At 39.1% G+C, this 21,802-nt stretch overlaps 1 protein-coding gene across 3 annotated transcripts in view; it reads left to right on the forward strand.

Annotated features, from left to right (window-relative positions):
• Positions 1-21,802, forward strand: part of furina (furin (paired basic amino acid cleaving enzyme) a) — an 80,844-nt gene that overhangs the window by 8,807 nt on the left and 50,235 nt on the right. For all 3 annotated transcript variants that reach the window (XM_020625981.3, XM_020625986.3, XM_065952994.1), the window contains exon 2: positions 2,049-2,356. In XM_020625981.3, coding sequence (XP_020481637.1) covers positions 2,147-2,356 — 210 coding nt within the window. In that variant the 5' untranslated portion in view covers positions 2,049-2,146. The remainder of the gene's footprint in view (positions 1-2,048; positions 2,357-21,802) is intronic.

Raw genomic sequence — 21,802 nt, forward strand, 5'->3', positions numbered from 1 at the left:
CCACTTGAAAGGCTTTCTGTGAGGCTAGATTTAGGGTGTGAGCAAAGCACCCTAGGTGGGGGGCCATCTCTGCTTCTACTCCAGCTACAATCATATTTCTGGCATTGTCAGTTACAAGGGCTGGGTTCTTAGTCAGCAATGTTCCAGTCGGCACAAGCCTCTTTCAATAAAGCGCCCAAGTTTTTCCCAGTGTGTGACTGATTAAACACTCTTGTTTGTAAGACGTGACTCTTCAACTCCCAGTCCGGAGAGATATGGTGCACAGTGATCATCACATAAGAATTAGTTGCCAAAGATGTCCACGCATCGGTTGTTATTGCCACTCGTTCAACATTACACAGTTCTTTTTTAACCTCCTGCTTTACTTTGTTGTACAACTCCAGCACACATTTGTGAAAAGCTGTCTGCTAGGTATCTTGTACCTTGGCTCTAACGTGTGTATCATGTCACGAAACCCATCACTCTCCACGACACTGTATGGTCTTAAGTCCTTAGTGATAAAACAGGCTATAGAAGCCGTGATTACCTTGGACCTCGCTGAATTGTGGCTGGAGTTTTGGCTGGAAAAAGTGTTGAATGTCCGAGCCACTTTCTTGCTTTTCGTTGCATGTGCTAGCTATGCTAGCTGTTTTAGCTCCCATGGGTTCGTCTCCCCCCACATATTGTCCTCCATGTCGTCTCACCAGGTGAGTGTTCAGATTTGTTGTACTGACGCTATACTTGATAGCAACTCGGCACAACTTACAAATAGCCAGAGTTTTATCTAGTTTCCCATCCTCCTTGTAAAATCCAAACGACTTCCACAGTCTGGATTTCAAGTTTGATGGCGCATTGAAAATGTCGTCAGTGTGCCGGTGGACATGTTGATTTGTTTATGTTACATCTTGCGCGCTAACTTTACTCTCGTAATCTCGCGAGAAAGGTCAATGCGAGAGAGATTTCACATCGCCTGAGAGACACTGTAGAAATGCAGCGGCTCAGCTTCTGTCAACCGATTTTTAATTTAATAATCGATCTATTGACCGGTTGATGGTACATTTAGATCGACCCAGGGTTCCATATATCGATGTACTCGCGTCTGTAACATTTAAATCGGATTCCGATGTATATCGGTGAATCTTTACACCACCATTGACTACAATTAAAGTATTTTATTTGATGGGATACTTTCAGATATTTGTAATGTGTTTATCGCGAAGGTTTATACAACGATAATGATTAAATTGAGCAGCCTTAGTCGGAATTCAAAAAGAAAAGCTTCAATCAAATCAGCATAACACAAAAAAAATGTATGCTGTGGTTATTTTTTTGACCCTTTCAATGTTTATGGTCATTTGTTTCCTGCAACCATTCAGTGCGGCTGCCACTGCTGCCTCAAGCTTTTAATCTCCACCCTCAACTGTCTGTCTTTTTTACCTTAAAGTGTGAGACTCTCCTGTGATCCCTCAGTATCTAGGGCGTAGACCAGCTTTCCCACACACACTTCTCCACCTCTGCTGCCTGCTCAGTAGACTTAAGCATTTTCCTTTCACAATCTTCATCTTCTAAATCCTCCCATGGGAGTGTAAACACCAAAATTTGCTGCTGTGTGCCTGACCGCAACATCACGTCTGGTCTGACTTCGTGCCTACAGTCTCCTGTGGGATTATTCAATGCCTTGTATGGCTGCTATACAGTTTATTTGCTCCTAACAGCGGTTGGGTTTGCTCTTCTTCCATATGGACGAAACAGATTTCAATTTTTTATGTAAGACTTAAGTTGCAATTATTAACAGATTTTCAAAACTGTAAACTTTTCTACAAGTACTTTTTTTTTTATTCCTGTCTCTTCCTCATTCCACGGAACAAGCAACTGTCAAGGAAAACCAACTGTTCATAGTTTATCCTCATGGGAATAGTATCGCCTTGGATCTTGGCATGTCTAGAGTTTACGGTCTTTGTTGTGTTACAGTTTTAGTGTCATGATGGATCACAAAGTGTGATTCAGGACTGTAAACATTCACTTTGCAGATATGTAAACCCTGCATTGTTTCTTTTCTTCACTAACAGGTGAGCTGTGACTGCCCCCTTCCTTGTCTCTCCGTGCACCTGCATGAACCGTGGGCAGCTCGACCTGTCGCAGAGACTGTGCTGCACTAGGAGAACCCATGGCTTCTGGCCCTCAGTCTTCCTCTCTAGACCACAGGCTCAGGCTGCTTGAGTTGCTACTTGGGCCTCTGTTGGTCTTGTTGATTTCTGGGCTGGTACCAGCACAAGGACAGAAAGTCTACACCAACGCATGGGCTGTCCACATACCTGGAGGTCAGGAGGAAGCTGATCGTATTGCCAGTAAACATGGGTTCATCAACTTTGGACATGTAAGTAGAGGCTGCATTTTTACTTAGTTTTTTACCCTGTAATTGGGTAGGTATGCTGCGTAGTGCTTTGATTTAATCAAAAATACAGTAGTACAAGGGCCACCTGTGAATGTACACCCAACAGTTTGACTAAGCAAATACAGTATAGGAGTTGTCTGCTTCCTGTAAGCTTGCAGACAGATCATCTTGTTGCTATGTAAACAAGGTTCCTTTGTTTTTTGTTGGTCTGTTAGACTAACTAAAGTGAAAACAATTAATCAGGCTGTAATATTGAACGTGTGACTATAAGTGGCACCCAGGTACAAAACAGCTCATCAGTGCTTCACTGTCAGAAAAGGAGTACACTCATTCAGTGGTGTTGCATTCTTGTTCTCTGGCTGCAGTGTCGCAACAATCTGGATACTTCTATTCAATTGATAAACACATTCACAAACATTCCTTTCACCACAAAATGTTTTCACTCCTGGTTGTGTGTGTTGTTTAACCGATTATGAAAATAGTCAAAGTCACATTCCAGTGCCGGGAATGGTGTGATTACTGAGACATGCACTGGTTAGACGAGGCCACGAACTTTCCTCAAACATGTACAGTGCTTAAAGTGTTGACATGCAAAATGAATTATGTTGATCAACCAACTAAATAATAGACAAAACACAGAATGTATGGTATGATCTGTGTGTATGTGAGAGTAAGAATTTTCACGCTGGACATTCGCTCGCTCATTTATGCTGAAATATATTTAAAATGAAACATCAGGGGCCGTATTCATAAAGCTGTACAACGAGTTGCTCCTAGTGACAGAATTCTACGAAAATCCCTAGAACCATGACAGATTCTAACTTAAAGATAGGACTAGATCAAATAGCAGTATGTTAAAATAAAAATGTTTTTCACTAACCAGCCTAGGAAGTTTGGACAATGATGTTGAATTGATCCAAAACAGTTCCCATTTGCTTCTTTTACTTAATAAAGTTTTGAATTATTAAGATCTTATTATGCCCACAGCTCTTCAGGAGCAATAGATGTGAAACTAAAAACATTTCCTGTGTTAATTAGTTTATCTATTTTAAAGACTTCCTGTTTGACAAAAGCTACACATCATAGGACCTTACCATTTCACAGAAAACAATGAAATGCTTGTTTAACTAATCAAGTCTTAAGGATTTGTCTCTTTTTTCATCTGAATAGATTTCTTCAGCTTGTGTTCCCTTGGCAACTTTATAAAAACATCTTTTAGTGTTCACCAGTCACTTTATTCTAAAATGATGGGTACAGTGAACTTTACTGCTATAACTATATGTGTTTTTGGCTTTAATCCAAAAGCAAAGGCTAATATGTCTTTAATGTTTTAAATTTGGACGTATGTATTTTGAACTAACACTGCAGATTCTCCTTTTGACCACAAACTCTTTAAAAGAATGCTTCGAGTATCTTAACATGCGTGTTCGATTGACCTTATTGTACTGGACAAATGGGGAAAGGGAGATGTTGATGATGTTGAATGTCAAATTAAAACATTTAAAGTGCTTGATAATCAACAACATCTTTATGGTCATCTGTTCCTACTAACTTCAATGAAGACATGTAACCACACAGTAGAACTATAATTTTCTGATTGCACAATGTACTTTAAGACCTTTAATTACAGAAATTGTGACTTCGGAGTAACTGTTCAGTGTATAACCGGAGTATGAGAATGGTTTTCTTGAGCATTTTTTACGACTCTGAAAGTGGACATCAAAGCCTATGAGACACCCAGTGGCCATGCAGATGTTCAATACCATAGTCTCAACTCTCAAAGAGCTGTGTTCTGTTTGCTCCATATGGTCTTCCTGGTTATCACCAGGAATGTAATTTGTGCTCTGACTCAGAATACAGACAAATGAATAATCCTACACACAGAAATCCTTTAAGTATGTGTTGTCTGTGGAGAGCAAGGAACCCAGACGAAGCAATGACACCCATGTGGTTGTAAAACTGCATCCTGGAGGGGAGGTGCTGGTTTGGTCTGTTCCAGCAACTTGCTTTCAAATTTACGATTTGTGGTATGGAAATTTGACTTTTGTCGTATGTGATCTGAGCAAGTTTGACAAACCACCCTTGACAGCATTGAAAGTGGTAAAATTGTATTACAGGGGCTTTCATAATGAAGCAGTCTTAATGAAGTCAGCTGGATAAAAAGCAGAGAGAAGCTTTGAGCTTGCTAGAATCTGAATCTTGGGTTAAAGCAGATGTTCAAGGTTAAGACCAAAATGGTTATTCTTCTTATTAAACCAGCTTCACACGTCAGATTCTTGATCTGGCATACGTTTCTTGCTTGTGAAAGAACCAGGTTCAGACCACCCACAGTAAGGGGTGGAGCAGGAAAGCCACATCCGACCCGTGGGTGTTTGGCTGAAATAACTGTATACCGTTGTGTGCTATCAAGGAATCCAATCAGTATCATGAGACATGCCTGCATCTTGTTGTGTTTGTGCACTTAATTCATCTGCTTGAGACTTTTGTTGTGTTTAAGTACATAACTTTAGATAAATGATGATCATCAGTCAACCTTCTTTTATTGTTTTGGCTTTAATTAGTGAACTTCAAAGCTGCAAGGTTGACGATTGGTTTGTTGATTAAGTGACAGCAATTTTCATTTCGGTTTTTCAATTTAAATCATTTTCTTAAAAAAAAAAAAAAAAAACATGTTCTGTGGTTTCTGGGTCTTAAAAGTGAACATCTTGTAATTTCTTTATAGAATAAAACAAACCCTGGTTTCATGATGTGAAACATTCAAAGATATCACCTTGGACATTTGGAAACAGTATTGCGCATTTGTCAGTTTTCTGACTGTTCCTTTATTCATTATTTCAGGGAAGAATCAATTAAGTAACCATCATTCAGTTAACAACCTGTGACACTGCAGCTCTGGATGCAGGAGGCTCTCTGTTGGACTCACTCAGTGTGAGATGTAGCAACATGACATCAGCAACATAAACCTTCCAGTAAATGATATGAAACAGTCACATCTGTTAAGTCCAGGGCCTGTTTTTGATGCTTTTGATAATATACTTCTCATTGATTAAAAGTCATTATGTCAAAGCTGGTAACAAACAAATATGCCATTCTGTTTTCTTTTGCCTTTGCTTTTGGGAAATGCACAGTGCTCTGTGTGAGTCATGTGTGGTTAGGCATGTTGAATGTGTGTGTGTGTGTGTGTGTGTGTGTGTTTCCAGGTGTTTGAGTTAGGCAGGAGGGCTTGAGGGAATGATCAAAGACTGCAGCTGGGCAGGTTTTACTGCTCTTGTGAGGTTTCTTTTAGAAATTCTCATTGTCCTCACACCATGGCTTCTTTACATACTTTACTCTAACATCCAACATTCAAGTCCCTCCCAATCCACTCTGACCCTGTATTTCAGCATGCCTATGAACCCCAAACCAAGCCCAGCTCCAAACAGGCTGTTTCTGTGTCTGTAGCTTTTAATGCAAATGAGCTATGACTGACCACGCCCCCTCTCTGGAAGGGCTTAGGTGGCTCGGGCTTTCTCGCTCCGTGCCCTATTGTTTAAAGTGAGAAGGCAGACTCTGAGGGCAGGACAAACACCTAGCTGTGGGAGTGTCACCCACCTGGGTTACCTCCCTTTGTGATGTGGGGAAAATCACCAAATGAACTTCTTAAGCACACATTTTCTGAAAAGTGTAGCAGGCAAAATGAAGATGGTGGATTATTCTCATAATTGGGATAATAATAATAATTTGCATAATATGTGACCTTTTTAAGATATTTTTTTTCACATGCAGATTGGCAGTGAAATGCAATTTAAAAACGTATATTTTTTCTCTTGGATCAACACGTCATTCACAAAATTATGAAGAAATCCCTTCCAGCAAATGGGATGTGAACTAATTTCTTTAGGTCTATGAAGTATACATGATCTTTAATAAATAAAAGTGATAATTCAAGTGCCCTCATTTCTTTTTGGTTTATTGAAGGGTGAAAATGTGGCCTTACATGAAAAAACAAATGTGTTGCTTGGGACTCATAACTAACCTGGGGGACCTAAAGCCGCCCCTTCATAAAGCCAGCAGTTGGGTCGGTTGGGCTGTAAATTTTGGCCTTTTATTTTTTTTTGAGCGAATGGCTGTTATCCCTCAGGGTTGTTTTCTGTTTGATTTGGCTTGTTTGGGTTGCGTTACCTTTCTGACTAGCTGTTGATCTTTGGACGTTAGTCATGTTCAACATTTTGCTCTTCTTATTTATAGTCTTCAATTTACGGGACACTTCATTCGCAGAAGTACTGCCTGTGGAAAGATTTTAAAAGTCAAGTCAGATTCACTGTTACATGAAAATATTTGACTATTTTGTGTCTTTCGCTTTTCCATGGTGTTTTTTTAGGATTAACAGCTCAGACGACTGGCTTGTCAAACGGCTGGCTGATTTGATGCATCTGTCTGTCTTTGTTGATGCTTTTCTTTAAGGTCTGGTTGGTGTGTCGAGGGGCCAAAAGTCACCTGAAGTCTATTTCTCATTCTGTCACTTCTAATCAGTCAAGGCAATGTGACAGAGGAGTTGGTCTTTTGCCAGGGAGGAAACTTTAAGGCCATGTTGTCTGGCAGCAACAAATCATTTCAAACCCTCATGGACTCAGTGAGCGGCAGCTGTATCTGCTGAGGTTTACCTCCACTTTGCTTTGTCTCTTACTTATATATATATTTTCTATCCTCCTTATTTCTAAAGGAGCTGAGATAGATAACACCTGCAAAGAATATGAATATTAATGTGCCTGAAATGAAGCAAATCTGTTCTAAAAGTAAAAGGTTGCTGTGACCAAACGATGTGCAATTGGATTACACCCCTCACTGTGCCTCCACTTCTACATTATGGGGCCATTTAAGAACAAGGAGAATAATTAAAACTAAGTTAAAGTCATAAAATTAAGAAACAGCTGACTCACACAGTCGTAAATGGGCATTAACTGTGAACTTACATCTCCTGATGGTTATTTTACATTTTAAAGACCTTTTCTTGCCCACATCATCAGACTTGCGTTGCACTTTTTCAAGCGGAAACTTAAATTTCTCTGTTATGCCTGGTTCAGTTGCACCTCCATTACGTGGACCTTTTAATAAATAGGGAAAGGGGATCAGAGGAATAGCTAATAGCAGTTGGAGTGATAAGGAGCGCCGACAGAAGTTAAATAATCTGAAGAATTATTATTGTAGTGTAATGCATGATTACATCGACCAGAAGAGAAGATCAAAGACGTCTTTTAGAAATGCTCCTACAATGTGCTACCCTTTCTTATTGGATCTGTTCAATCAATTAAACTGTTTTTCATGTCATACTGACAGTTTGAAGTAAAGGCTTTGAGTCTCAACTTTTAACAAAACATTGTCAAATTAAACCAAGCCTAATGTTCATCAATTTACATCTTATTGCATCTATGATGTTTTGAAAAAACCTTTTACATTACCACCATAATAGAGAGGTTGCATAATCATAATTTTAACAATTTAATAAGGTTTTATTTTTAATGCAGTTTCAAAGTAAAAAAAAAAAGAATTTCCCCTTCCCCTCCCCATCAATAAAGTAAATCTTAATCTTAGATTATGCATAAGGGTTGCAAAAAGCACAATCTCCAAGAAAGATTATTTTTTCCTGCTTCCTCCTTTCTGAAAATGAAACAGGTAACTGGTCCTAATTCAGGAAAAAAAGACATACACTTTACAGGAGCCTTTATCCGCTTAGATTTTTCCCTACTAGAGGTAGTCGAAGAAATGTGATAAATAAATAACTCTTCCTATTCCTGCACGCACTTCAAAATAAAACGTAGCATTTCTCATGAGCTTGTCGCTTCCCTTCGTATGAACAGAGGTTGCTGTTGCCAGTGGTGTACAAAAACGTCTGTGTGTGTGTGTGCGCCTCAGCGCTGTTTCCAGGCCAAGTTTCTTCATAGCTTGTCGTGCCGGTCCACCCCAGGGCTTTGCATGTGAGGGAAGATTGTGTTTGCCACACTGTACCCTCGCTGTGCTCCGAAACACCATCTTGGCCATTTTCCCCTTCTTTTCTGAAGTGGTAACACTCTTTTATGGAGGAATTTAATATTCTGTTCGGTACAAGATTAAAAGAAGGAGCAGAAAGGGATTGATATTATCTGTACTTGTGATGAAGCACATGAAATGACACTCTGCTATCGGTTACTCGAGACAGCACTGCACTTAAAGCAGCCTCTGTAAGAAGTTCACTTTAATCTAGCTCACAGTTTTCTCAGTAGTTCAAAAAGATGTGATGGAGGAATGAACTTCTAATCCCTTCCTCCCACATCTGGTTAGATTTTCAGCTTTTTTTTTTTTTTTACAAGCTACATTCTATGAAAACCCCCTTTAGCATCGTGCAGGATGAGAAGCACATCTTAACCAACTACTTTAATATCTTCATCATATGATGCAATTGCATGAAACGCTTGCTGCGTTAAGACCATATTTACAGGCAAGAACATTGTTTCAAAGTTTTTCTCTTAGTAGTGCAAATGTGTTTGTCAAGCAGACCGATCTGTCCTTTATTTTCCTTGGTAACACAGTCAGTATGCCATTAAGCATCCTAACATTATCAAATATCCAAAACCAAAGACATTATCAAGTCTCAATTCATATATGCTATCCATCAATAAACAGAATTTGTCTGGCCCCATTTATCTACAACTCTTACCCCTACTCCTATCAAGAAGGGTTATAGGTTCAGTGAGGGCAGGCAAGAGTTGTTTAAAAGTTTTAAAGTTCTGCAATATTAAATTTAGGCTGTGCTCATGATCTGCTGACATCAAAGAAGCAAAATAGGATGTTTAAGACCAATTTGTTGTTGCTTACTGACTGCTGGATACTATGCCTCACCTGCAGCACATCCATGGTTTCACAATGGTGGGGTAATTCTTGGCAGGAATGCGGCTGTGGCTCAGTTGTTAGAGTCGTAGTTTCTTAACCGAAAGGTCGAGGGTTCGATCCTCAGCTCCTGCAGCAACATGTCCGATGTGTCCTTGGGCAAAACAGTTCACCCCAAGTTGCTCCCATTGCTTTGTCTGTGGCGTATGAATGAGATTAGTTACTTCTGATGGTGACTTTACATAGCAACCTCTGCCATCAGTGTGTGAATGGGTAGGTGTGACATATGATGTAAAGGTGATTTGAGTAGTAAGAAGACTAGAAAAGCGCCATACAAGCTCAAGTCCTTTTGCCATTTCTCGGCATAACACTGGCACGGCGCAACAGGACTGTGTATGTGTGTGTAGGGCTCCCTCTGTGTATGTCGTGCCTTTTGCACTCTTCTCAGCATTGCGTAATGACATATCGCGTTGAATGCACATAGTGGGACACCAATATTTGTGCCTTTGTGGGTGCAATCTTTAAATTCAAAGGCAGAACTTTGTTACCGTGCTGTTGCAGAAACCACAGTCTGTAATGTAAGCGGCGTGTGACTGGTTATGCTAACATTTTGAAGTGAAGCGATCCCAGTGACTGCTAATCCTGACTTCATGAAGCTACTACTTCACATTAAGATTTAAGTGTTTATTTCTATTTGGAGACTTCTACGGTGAGGTGAGAGTCGTTAACCTTTTAATTGAGGTGAGAAAAAACAGCAGTTGGGTCCTTCTTCCCTTCTCGGCTGTTAACACTTTGCACAACCTTTGTGGTAACTTGAGTAAGTTCTCTTTGTTTTGTGGGTAAACCACTGTTTCAGGATTGAACATGACGACTAATAAGGTAATAATGTTTGTAGTTTCTGTAGTTTTCAGATGAAGTAGTAGAGGCATCTTTTATTGGACAAGATGATCCTGTGGTACAGTGTATAGTATTTAATATGGTGTAGGTTGTGTTAAAGTATGGTTACTGGTTATTTTTCATTCTCTCTACTTTTTATACAATTGTTGTTTTATCTCAACTGCAAAAATAAAGGTTCCACTAAGATGATAAATTAACTTACTAAAATATGAGCATGACAGAAATGGAGCGGTATCTCAACAGTTAATCATTGTTTTATCTGGAAATTAGACGACGACTTTTATGTCACCAACATTTGGCTGACATTTGTGTAAACTTCCAACCTGTCTCACATTATCTTTCTATAGAGATATTATTGTGTGAACTTCAACACCTTAGTTTAGAGGTGCGGCTCCGTAGTTAGTCCTGTCCTGCCTGATAACAGCTAAATACTTTCTGACCCATCTCTCAGTTTAAACTTTGTTGCAAAGTACATCCAGTGTAAACTTGTAAACATCAGAAATGAAGGCTGAAGGTATGGACTAAATAATTGGACTCTGGAGACGTGAGGCAATTAACTGTGGGGGGGTTGAAGAAATTTGCTGGAAAGTCTTCAGACTGGATATGATTGGCCCGGAGACGAAGAAGCTGCCTGCTGAGTGCTGAACGGAGGTGCTCTGCATGATTTGTTCAAACCCACACAGGTGCTTCCTCTTTTTTTATTTTTTTATTTTTTTTAGTGCGGCACAGCCATCACACACAACTTGGCTACCAGAATTGAGACGCATAAATACCTTCATAAAGCCCTTTCAGGATTAAATCCATGCTTCTCTGCTTGCATTTCATCCCGAGCTGCAGCAAGGTGTGAAATAAACTTTTCAAATGTCACAAAAAATGTGACTTATTCGTGCTTTTCCAGCCGCTGCATTGAGTAATTGAAAGAAAAAAGAAGGTTTCTTCGACAAACATTTGCAGTCGTGTCAGTAAATACGCCTACATGAAAAATGGAGGGAGCCTTTCAGGAATTAATTAATATTGAAAAGGTTGTTTCTCATTCTTGTCAGCTAATATCTGAAGTGTTTTATGCTCTAAAGGTGGAAGAAAAGATGTTTTATGATATTCTAATATAAACACTAAAGGAGCTATTAACTGAGGAAGCACAGAGATGGGTAGATAAAGTCAGCCCTTACTTTATCATTATGAATATGATGAATATCCTTTCATCTCTGTGTGTTAAATACTTATTGACAAATGAACACCTATAGCCAACCTATAATAAACTGCAATTTTACTGCATTTTATGCTAATGCAGTTCTCTATATTTGCCCTATTACAACCATAGATGCTATATTATATACACAAGGGGTGGGGTAAAATATCAAAATGGAAATATATTTTAGTCCTGACTTGTGTCATTCTATCATGTATTGGTACCAAATACTGATACTTTGATTCAAATAAAAACAGGGCTCTTAACAGATTTCCCACATCACTACTTCATCACTCCTTACAGTGGCACTTAGAACATGAATAAGAGCAATGTGCACAGAAGTGCATTGGCTGAAAAAGAAGTTGACAGCGTGATAGGAAGAATACAACGGGATAATGTGGAAAAATGGTGGAAAGAAGTTAAGAAATGCAGCACAATAAGACTTGAAACTGACATGATCACATTGCAGTGAAAAGTTACAACAATCCTGCACTGTACCCTTTTTTTTTTTTTTTTTAAGGGGCGTTTTGTTTTCTTCAATCAATCAGATATTGAAATGTATTATTTTACGCTAGTCTTGCAATTGATCAATTATGGCAGTCATGTTATTCTAATTGTGGAACACTTATCATGGGGCATTGCATTGTATCATATCATGTGATGTTACCCTGCGATTGCTTCCTCTAGTATACATGACACACAAACATTTAGGATCCAAACCAGCTATTACATCAGCATCATTGTTTCTATTCATCCGTGATCTGTAAGTATACCCAGATCGCCACTCAGGGGTCTTTGAGTCAAGCATGTGGCTCAAACACACCAGCTGTATAGATTGCCACCTCTTAATATTTTATTAAGCTCAGGCATGTTTTGTAAGCTGGTTTACTTGTGCGATATCTTCATGAATCTTTAACACAGCACTCTGCGCAGTGGATCTGGCCTAGTTTAACCAATGAGAGCTCATGGCTCATACAGACTGTGCAGCCCTATAGATCCAGCAGAGCAGGGCCCTTGGAACAGCTTTGAAGTGCAGCGGGGATAACACTGCAAACACAGTTCAGTCAGAGCTGTTGTAACGGGAGCCTTGTTTGGTACAAACTCATTAAGAGGCCATGCTTGTCATTCAGAGAGGAATGTATCATTTCTCATCTTGGTGTGGTTGATCAGCATAAGAGGGTGGTGCATCTCTTCAGCGTCTCTGCTCCCACTGTCTTTGGTCTGTATGTTGCTGTCAATGAGAGAGCCTCCCGCTATTCCTCGCTTGGGCCTCTCTCTTGTACGAGGCAGACTCTGATCTTACTTTATCACAGTGCAGCCACTCTTCTTAGAGAGTTAATGAACTGCAGAGATTGACTTATCCCGGCTGCTCTGTCAGACACTTCTATGTTTATAGGAATGACTTTAGAGCCAATACGCCTGGAATTCAATCTTAGACCATCACAGCCCCAAAGCAACACTGATTCAGTGTATCAGATAGGCTAAAGTCATTTTCACACATGCACTACTGAAATATTTCTAGAAAATTTAAGGACAGCCTGTCGAACATGTACCCCAAAGGGGGGATTTTCCCTGTCAGACTGCTCGGTGAGGGTAAGGTGTCTCCAGAGGCAAACCATAATGTAAAAGGGAAACTGTGGAAGTAGTGTGTATTATTTACAACATGCCCAAGATGGAGCGTGAAATAACTTAAACTATAATGACAGTATGTGCCTTTAGATCAATGGTATGGGTAATTTACTTTGCTCTCTTTTCTGTTATTTTTTCAACATGTTAAAATAGCAGGAAAAAAAGGGCTTGCTGTCAAAGCCACATTTTGTTTCCCCATAGCTTTAAAACATGTTGAGGCAATTCATGAAGGCAAATCTTTATAAATAGCTTAAGGTAATAAATAGATGACATTGCATTTCAAAAATCCAATACTTTTCACCAAGGTGAAGCAGAAATGCCAATATACATTAATGAGGGATATGATTCTTCCAGATAAATCAGGAAGATGTTAAATGTTGACCCAAGAGAATTATAGATATCGATAACAACACATTTTTAAAGAAACATCTTCAGGCTTAAATATGTGATGATACTTTTTATTTCCAAATATCTTATCCATGCTAATGCTTTTCTTCAGCTTGAACTCAACCGTTTTTGATGAACAACGACAGTGTTGAGCCATGTTATCTTATTGTGATTATGTGCAGGCTGTGCATGTGCTCTAGACTACAACACTGCGTTAGCTGGCGGCTAACTGCACAGCATACGACACGCTTATAAAGTATAACCCAGTTTTGGATTAGTGCTTTGTTTCCCTGTATCCTAATTTTAACATTTCAATTAATCCCATCGTGAAAGGCTGAAATAAAAGCAATAAACAAGAATTCAATTATTTTGAGAAGTAAATATTTCTTACTCGGCATTTCTACATTTCACCTGTTGGAAGGTGACATGGGTGTAATAATCTTGCTGTCACACTATTGAGAAGTAGTAGTAGAAGAAGTAGAAGTAGAAGTTAGCTATCATCTTCCCTCAGAATGATTGGTGCCAATTTAGTGGTTAAAAAATGCTTTTTAGATTCATTCTGCCGGGAGTGACATGTTGCAAACATTGTTATTGTGTAAACATTGCAGCAGAAACTGAGTAGTATAATGTACACACTTTAATATTAGTTTTTTTGTACTGCACTTAGTTAGTGAAATATTGAACAATCTAAGCACAAACTGTACATTTTTTTTCTTTTACATTTTATGTGTTTAGATTTTCTGTATCCTTTTTCAAATGGCATTACTCACAAAAAGAAAAGATATCACAACTTTATTTCCCTTACTATGCATCCCCATCAACCATGCAAACATCCTATTTTATTTCCTGGTTTTACAAGTAATTCCTGCAGCACTTTATATTATTCAGTTCTGACCTACTTTGTCAAGTATGTCTGTACTGTACAAACTGTACAACCTATAGAGAAATGAAGGAGTACAGAGCACCGCACTTCAGACCGTCTGTCATCATTCAGCAGCAGCAGCTTTTCATAGCCACATATCACACAATTTTTAGAGCTGCTAAACAAGTATGACAGCCAGATAATTGTCTTTTTTTATTATATCCATCTTTTAACAATTAGGTGTTATGTCAGAACTAGGGAAACAGCCTCCAGTATGAGGCATTTTTAAACTCACATGTCCTGTCCCTCAACACAATGATGTTAGGTCTTTTTTTAGCACAGAGAAGTCTGTGCTGTTCTTTGGTCTAGTGTGTATGCAAACAACTCTCTAACTCTAAAGATAATTCTGTTTTGTCCTCAGAAGTAAGGGGAACAATAACTGATGCTCATAGCATGAAACATCCTTCACCCAGACAGATTGGTTCTCTCAGCTCTGGTTGTCAGGACTTTCATTATAGCTCATCCACTGATAACATTTTGTGGCCATGTATGTGTTTGTCTTTTTAGATGAGGTTATTAATCTAAAGGACACCACATCAGGTCAACTCAATAATTGCTATCATATGATAAGCCTGCCAGCATTAATAATATTAAAGGCCTAGATCAGGAGGATGATGTAAATGTCTAGCGCTTGTTTCATTCATTCTTTCTTTAAAAAAACTCACTCTGAAGACTAAGATGAAAACAAACAAACTGGTCAGCAGGAGGCCGTCTCCAGCCTAGAGCAGAGGAGTGAACACCCATACTGGGAACTGCAGCAGTCACTAATAGGCTCTCCCATAGAGGAGCGATGGGGGCTGGGATGGAGCAGAACCACACACAGGTCACAGAGGCTGTAACAAAAGCCAGATGTGCTGAGAGGACGTCAAAGTTTGCAGACATGCATCTCTCTCTGGTTTTTGCTTTTTTTTTTGGTCACATGTATGCACATGCACACACACACACAGCACAGGGAGAGTGAGAGTTGAGGTATTTAAAGAATGTCAGCTCTTAAGTGGAGAGATGTACTTTCTGTTGTTTTTTTTAAATTAGATTGAATAAAAGCAGAAGGCTTCACTTTTGATCATCACATTTTACTCTATGTTTCCCTCACAGAAAATAAAAATAAATCACAAGTATCTGCTTGGGAAATATTTAAACAACACTTATTTTTGGGGAAGTTTGTTCCCTTTGTTAGTGTATCTAATTTGATCCCCATTGTGTAGCTTACTGATTGAAAATGCAGGGAAGGACGACTATAATTAAGATGTCTTAAAAAACTTCATCTGGCTTATAAGAATAGTAGAGCTTCCATAGTAGAAAGACTGACTGAAAAATAATGACTGAAAAGTTTGAGGATTTGGTGTTTATCACTGTATCGATAGCTTTATCGCGGGCCACATTTCTCATATATTGTATTGGGAGCTACCCTCCCCTTTTGCAGAGCATGTTAAAGAAGACTTGAGGTCAAAGAAGCAGGCTTTCGGCCACTTAAGGTCATGAAATGAAATCCTGGACAAACAGTTTAAATCTGGTTGGGGAAATGAACACATCACTCCAGGGAAGGGAGCCAGTTCATGGGGCCGTTAAACAATGCAATTACCCATCTGCTCCAGTGGCCAGATAAGAGATAAGACTGTGGTTATGCTAGGCAGCTTCCAGGTGTGAATGTGTTACTGTGGCTGTGAAGCAACCTCCCTGTTAAATAACATTAGTGAAGGCTTAAGTTAGATTAATACATGTTATTTAGAGATATTTACCTCAGGCTGGTGTCTGAAGAAAATAAATGATTTATTTATTTCTAAGGGTTTTGCAGATATATCGGGACATGTTGTTCTGCTCTGTGTTGGAGGTCATTGATCTGTTTGTGCAAGAAGAAGTTGGTTTTGGCTTGGATCTCATGTCATGGGGAACCTAACGAGGACAGGATGCTCCTATCTAACCAAACCTGTGCACTGCAGGTTTGCTTTGCAGTTTGAAAAGGGTAAGATCTGATAAGCCTTTTACAATGAAAACAATGAGGTGAACGTTTAAAAGGCCCATGGCCTAATGGAGGACGCAGTATGAGAGGAATGCAGTGCTTGGGCGGAGCTTTCTTTTATGACAGCAGCAGGGATTTGTTGTTTTTACTTTGTAACAAGAGTCCTGCTAAGTTGTAACATATCTGTAGTTTTGAGCGGTTTGGTTTCAGCAGTCAAGCAGAGATGCTGGGTTTAGATTTCAGATCAGGTGTCGCTTCGATTGAGTTTGTTTCGCTACACAGGAGGGAAGAACAGGTTTCTTTTTGAATGGATTCTGGCTCTTTGTGACTATGGGGATCAACATCTTAATTACATGTGATAATTATACTTTGTCTTTGTTATCGTGCACATGATGTACAGCTGTGCCTGCCATTACATTCTACTTGCAGTGTTTCAAAATAAAAATCCATGGGACATCTTGTTTTTATCTCAGCAGTTGAAGCCTTTTTATTTTTTATCCTGTATGACCTCAAGATGTTGATACAGTTTATTCACATGCCATGTCTGCCAATGAAGAAATCTTGTGAAAATATTGTTTGGCACAGAGTGAGTAATAAAAACATAAAACAAGCAAACCTCTCTCTCTCTCTCTCCCTCTCTCTCATGATTTTGAATCACCTCAAATCCATTTCTCAGTTTTTATTTTTTAGCGCTTCCAGTCATGCTGAGACTGTTTCCTCATCGCACTCTGAGTAGGTGCTTGTTTGTCTCTGAACGTTTCCAGTAATAGTTTGGTAACCTTCCAACTTGGCAGGCATGCCTCCTAAATGCGAGGTAGAGTTATTTTTTTTCTCTTTTTTTTTTTTCTCTTTAAAGATGTTATAACATCTGTTTTATTGATGTGACAGCCTCCACATGGCATCCCGTGTTCTTTAGTTTCCATTGAAATCCTGAAAGTCGGCCAGTTTGACGGTCAAGTGACACCAGCATTTAAACTCAGGGTTTCTTTCTAGGTCATCTTTCCATGTTACAAAGGAGATGGGATTTATGTTGCCAGTGTACATGATCAGTTGTTGGTGTGCGTGTTTGTGTGTTCATAAATATTTTATTGCTGATGTAAGCTATGCATCAGTGAGTACGTTTTCCTTCCCCTCCCCCACATCATCATATACAGTATGTGAAATCAAGTCCCCTGACGCCTGCCATTGAAGACAGAGATTGTCGTTTTAATGGTGTGAGATGATTTTGCTGACTTAAGCTGCCCTGGCTGAATTTTAGGCCTCATGTTGTTGGTTTGAAACTGAAGGCGCTTGTCGTAATAGGAATGATTAACAATACAATCCTCTTGATGGCAGTTTTTATTTTATTTTAGAGGTGCTAAAAAAAATCCTTGAAGGAACTGTCTTGTGATTCTTTCATTACGTAGGGTGGCTTAAATCAGTGTGAATGTTTAAGATTTTAATGAAAATCTTCTTAATTCAACAAAAAACATATGGGCCTACAACTAATCATTTTAAATATAGACTGAATTGTCAAGATTTGTGTTGTCTTGCTTTATAAATGTCATAAAATGGCGTTCATAATTGAAGGTGACATCTAATAATGGTACCCTGGTTGTACAAAAACAACGGTTCAATGTTTGGAATTCAGCTTTCTATATGATGTAAAATGTCAATTTCAGTTTGGATATCTTTATTCACTGAATGATCACTTAAAGATCAAATAACAATAAGTGTGAACTCGATTTCACTGTCAGCCTTAATACATGTAAATAAAAGCTTTGTATTGTTTTTTGGGGGATTATATCTTTAAATATAAAATGTTTCAACCGTTTTTTTCCCCACTCACTTATGTTAAGGTTTCCCACTGAACATGCGTACAGCCCCCTTTCTGTGGATTTTTAAATATACCCATTATTTGAAAAAGCTTCTCTTTATTACTCTGCATACAAACTGCAGCATGTACTGTCTGTACACCATGATAATCTAAATCCTATTATAAACTCTACATGATCCTGAGCTGAGGTTAGATAGAGCTCTAAAATGATCTCAATTCCTGCCTTATTCATCACAGCATAAAGAAACTGGGCTGCACAGGAAAGACTGAAGAGGTTGTTTTGTGACTGAGAAGTGTCCATCTGTTTGGATGTTTTTCTCTGGAGGCTGCTCCAGCTCGGGGATGTACCAATGTTTTGGACAGGAAACTGTGGTGGGGGTTGTTGGTGAGCCTTGGTGAGTGAATCGCTCTCATTCCCAGGGTGGCAGTCTAAACGACTTCAGCTCTCTCTCCCCCCCCCCCCCCCCCTTCAGTCTGCTTGGTAATACCCTGCTGTGTGGCACAGTGGAAAGACTCCAGCGCCCAGGTTTCCCTCAGGGTTTAGTGCTGCCATTTCTCAACTTTCCAATAAACAAGTAAACCTGGAGAACTGCTATTAGGTGCATTGCAAAGAGCTGAGTCCTCCACTGAGTAAAGCTTTTCCAGGCAAGTGGGTTCAGTGTTTAGTCCACAGACAACACAAAGTCTCCCACTGCTTTCCTGTAATACTTACTGTCTATGAAATAATCTCTCTTTCTCTCAACAACCCCACCCCACACCACACACACACATGCGCACACACTCACAGCATGCAACCTCTTACTATCCTTATGCTCAGGTTGGCATGTTTTTCTATTTTTGGAATGTTCTCAGCTTTTGTTGTTCTCCCAACCTACAATAACCTGTGAAACTACTGTGACTTGTTTCTTTAGGTTACAGGGAATGTGCATTGTTTTATTTATAGTCACCATTACACACTGAAAGAAATTATAATAACCTCTAACTCATAATCAGCTTCTAGAATATCTTAGTTTTTTTCCACTGGGTTGTAGTTATGGTAAGAAACATGTTTACCGACAAAAGGTTATTGTTAAATAATCATATCGGTCTGCAACATAAGAAAAAAAGTGTAGAAAGTGTTAACAATCAGACTGAGCAGTGTGATCCAATAAATAACCAGTTAAACTTAGATATTGTTGTCAGACTCTAGGAAATAGTTGTGGTCAGCCTTCCTGTCATTGTCCCAGCCTCTGTGCAGCGGTGTGGTTTGGGCAAACCGAGCTGAATCCAGCAGTGGCAGTCAGCTGGACACAGTCAGTGTGTTCTGTGCTTCAGACCAGACTCTAAGAGAAAGGAATGTTCCCCCTCTGTGCAAAGTGTGACCTGAAAAATCTCCACTGGACAGGGACACAAAGTCACACAGACATGCACATGTGTACCAAGTAAAGCAGTCTTAAACACCTTTCAGGTCCAATGTTGGCAAAAAAGCAACACAACTTCACCAAACAAACAATAAAGTGTAATCTTAGCTATGATAACTTAGATTTCAATTAGTGTCATTACAGAATGTATCCATCTACGGTGTTTACATCCATTCATTGACTAATAAAAGGGAGGGAAAGTGAGGATACTTTCCCAGAAGAGAAAAACATCCAAACAGATGGACACTTCAAAGTCACAAAACAACCTCTCCATTATTTCTTGTGCAGCCAGTTTCCTTTATACTGTGGGCAGGGTTGTTTTCAACTTCTAGCATTTTGCAGTAAAAATACCATTGTTGGAATTGATTGTGGTGTAATTGCGCCAAGCTTAATTCTTTTCATCTCCATCTCACATGGATGCCCCCTGTTGGTAAAAAATAATGTATCCACAGTCCTTGAATGTCACTGAGAGTTGTATCTGGCCAGTGGCTTCAGTGTTTTGTTTTTAGCCTGCTGTGAGTGAGATTGAAGAGGTGGATGTGGCCATGAAGAAATGCGTATTGTCTGTGTACTCAGACAACATGGAGCACATCCTGTTTCATTCAGGACTAGTCTGGTAATACAGTGATGTCTGCTGGGCTGTGCTGTTTTATGGCCATCTTTAACAAGGTCACTCAGACCTGTGCCAAGCACACTTGAGACTTTTCTCCTTGTGTAATAGAAGTTGTTTTGTCCTTGACGTAATTGTCTGCTAAGGGGTATTTCCTGGCTCAAAATGAGGCTGAGGTAGTAACTTTGTTACTGTTACATGCAACGTTAGGAATTTTTATAACTGTGTAATTGAAGAACAGTCAATTCTCACATTTGGTAGCTGCCACTCTTTTAATATGCCGGAAAGATCCTGTTCACACTGAAGAAATGAACATGGAGGAATAAAGATACTTTTAAGTTTAGGGTTACTTGGTGGTTAGGAGCCTAGACTCTCCGTGACAACAACATTCAATCAGTGCTGTATTTCAGAGAACAGACTCTGAGGAACCAGCTGGGACGGTGAACATCTGTGCATTTTAATTGATCAAATCAGGTCAAGCACACTGTCTCTCCCAAACTGTAAAATATCATTATCTCAGCTCACTTTTATGTGAAAGGCAATCTCTCTGAAACAGCTGGTCCCATAGACAGTTGGATTGAAATATACAGCAGCCTGATATTTACTATCCAATTTGGAAAACAAGAATAAGGCATGAAACTCTTGATTCATTTGTTATTTTTAAGATTCATTGTTAAAGGGCACAGACCAAAATGCCTCTGTGTTATTTAACCAATCAAAGCAAGTTTCATATAGCAGTAGATCGCGTAGCTGGGTTGCTATCAGTGCAAAGCAGTTAATTGCAATTTCATCATTATGGCGATATGAGTGATTGCAATAATGAAATTGCAAAAGTCTGAATTTATTGCAATGATTGATGATTTTTTTTTAATTAAACAATGCTTTTTTACTTAGGTGTGGGTTTAAATATTGGATGGAGGCCTGAGTATAAGCATTTTGATACAGTCAGATGAGGATTAATCTAACTACTCTCATTAACTGCGTCATTTGTGCAAAAAAATGTGTTCATATGCACAATGAATAGGTACCCAACTGCGTTAGTCAAACACGGGCCGAATACTGGCTAATGGTCCTTCCACTTTGCTAGCAGTGTCTCTTCAAATGTAATACTGTGTTGTTAAGGGTAAAAAATGGACCATAACATGATATTAAATGTTTAACCTTTGTAGCGGTAGCTCACAGTGGGTGTGATTAGCCTTGTTAAAGACTACGCTTAATATTGGCTCGATCATTGCTGAAAATGTCCTGGAAAATGATCTCTGGAAAAGAGTGGGAACCCTGTTAAAAGGTGCCTATTTAGTAGTTAGCGGTTAAAAAAAGCCTTTTGGATTCACTTTGGATTAAATGTGAACCAATTAAATATTTTGGTAATTGCACGTCATATCGTTCTTGCAATGTTCAGAAATGTTATATACATTGCATTTTTTTCTGGTGTCCTGCAGGTATTATGGCTGGTTCCAGTCATCTGGCATTTCGATCATCCACAAACTGTTAGCCTGCCATGTTGTAGAAGACACAATAAGTTTAATATTTTATCATTTTCAATAATGGATCGAGAACATCAGACATCAGCTGCAGCCATCTTGGTTATTTGTACAAATGCCTCAATTGTATTCAACTTACCTATTGAAGATTAGTGGATGTCACTAAACCCAATATGAATAAATAAGGTCTAGTAAACCTGCCTGAACAAGACCCTGACGAGACCAACCGTGAGACAAAATTAGACATGAGTTTACATTCATCTTGATCATAAACTACACCAATGAGAAATT

The sequence above is a fragment of the Labrus bergylta genome, chromosome 3, assembly GCF_963930695.1.
Source record: "Labrus bergylta chromosome 3, fLabBer1.1, whole genome shotgun sequence".
NCBI classification, from domain to species: Eukaryota; Metazoa; Chordata; class Actinopteri; order Labriformes; family Labridae; genus Labrus; species Labrus bergylta.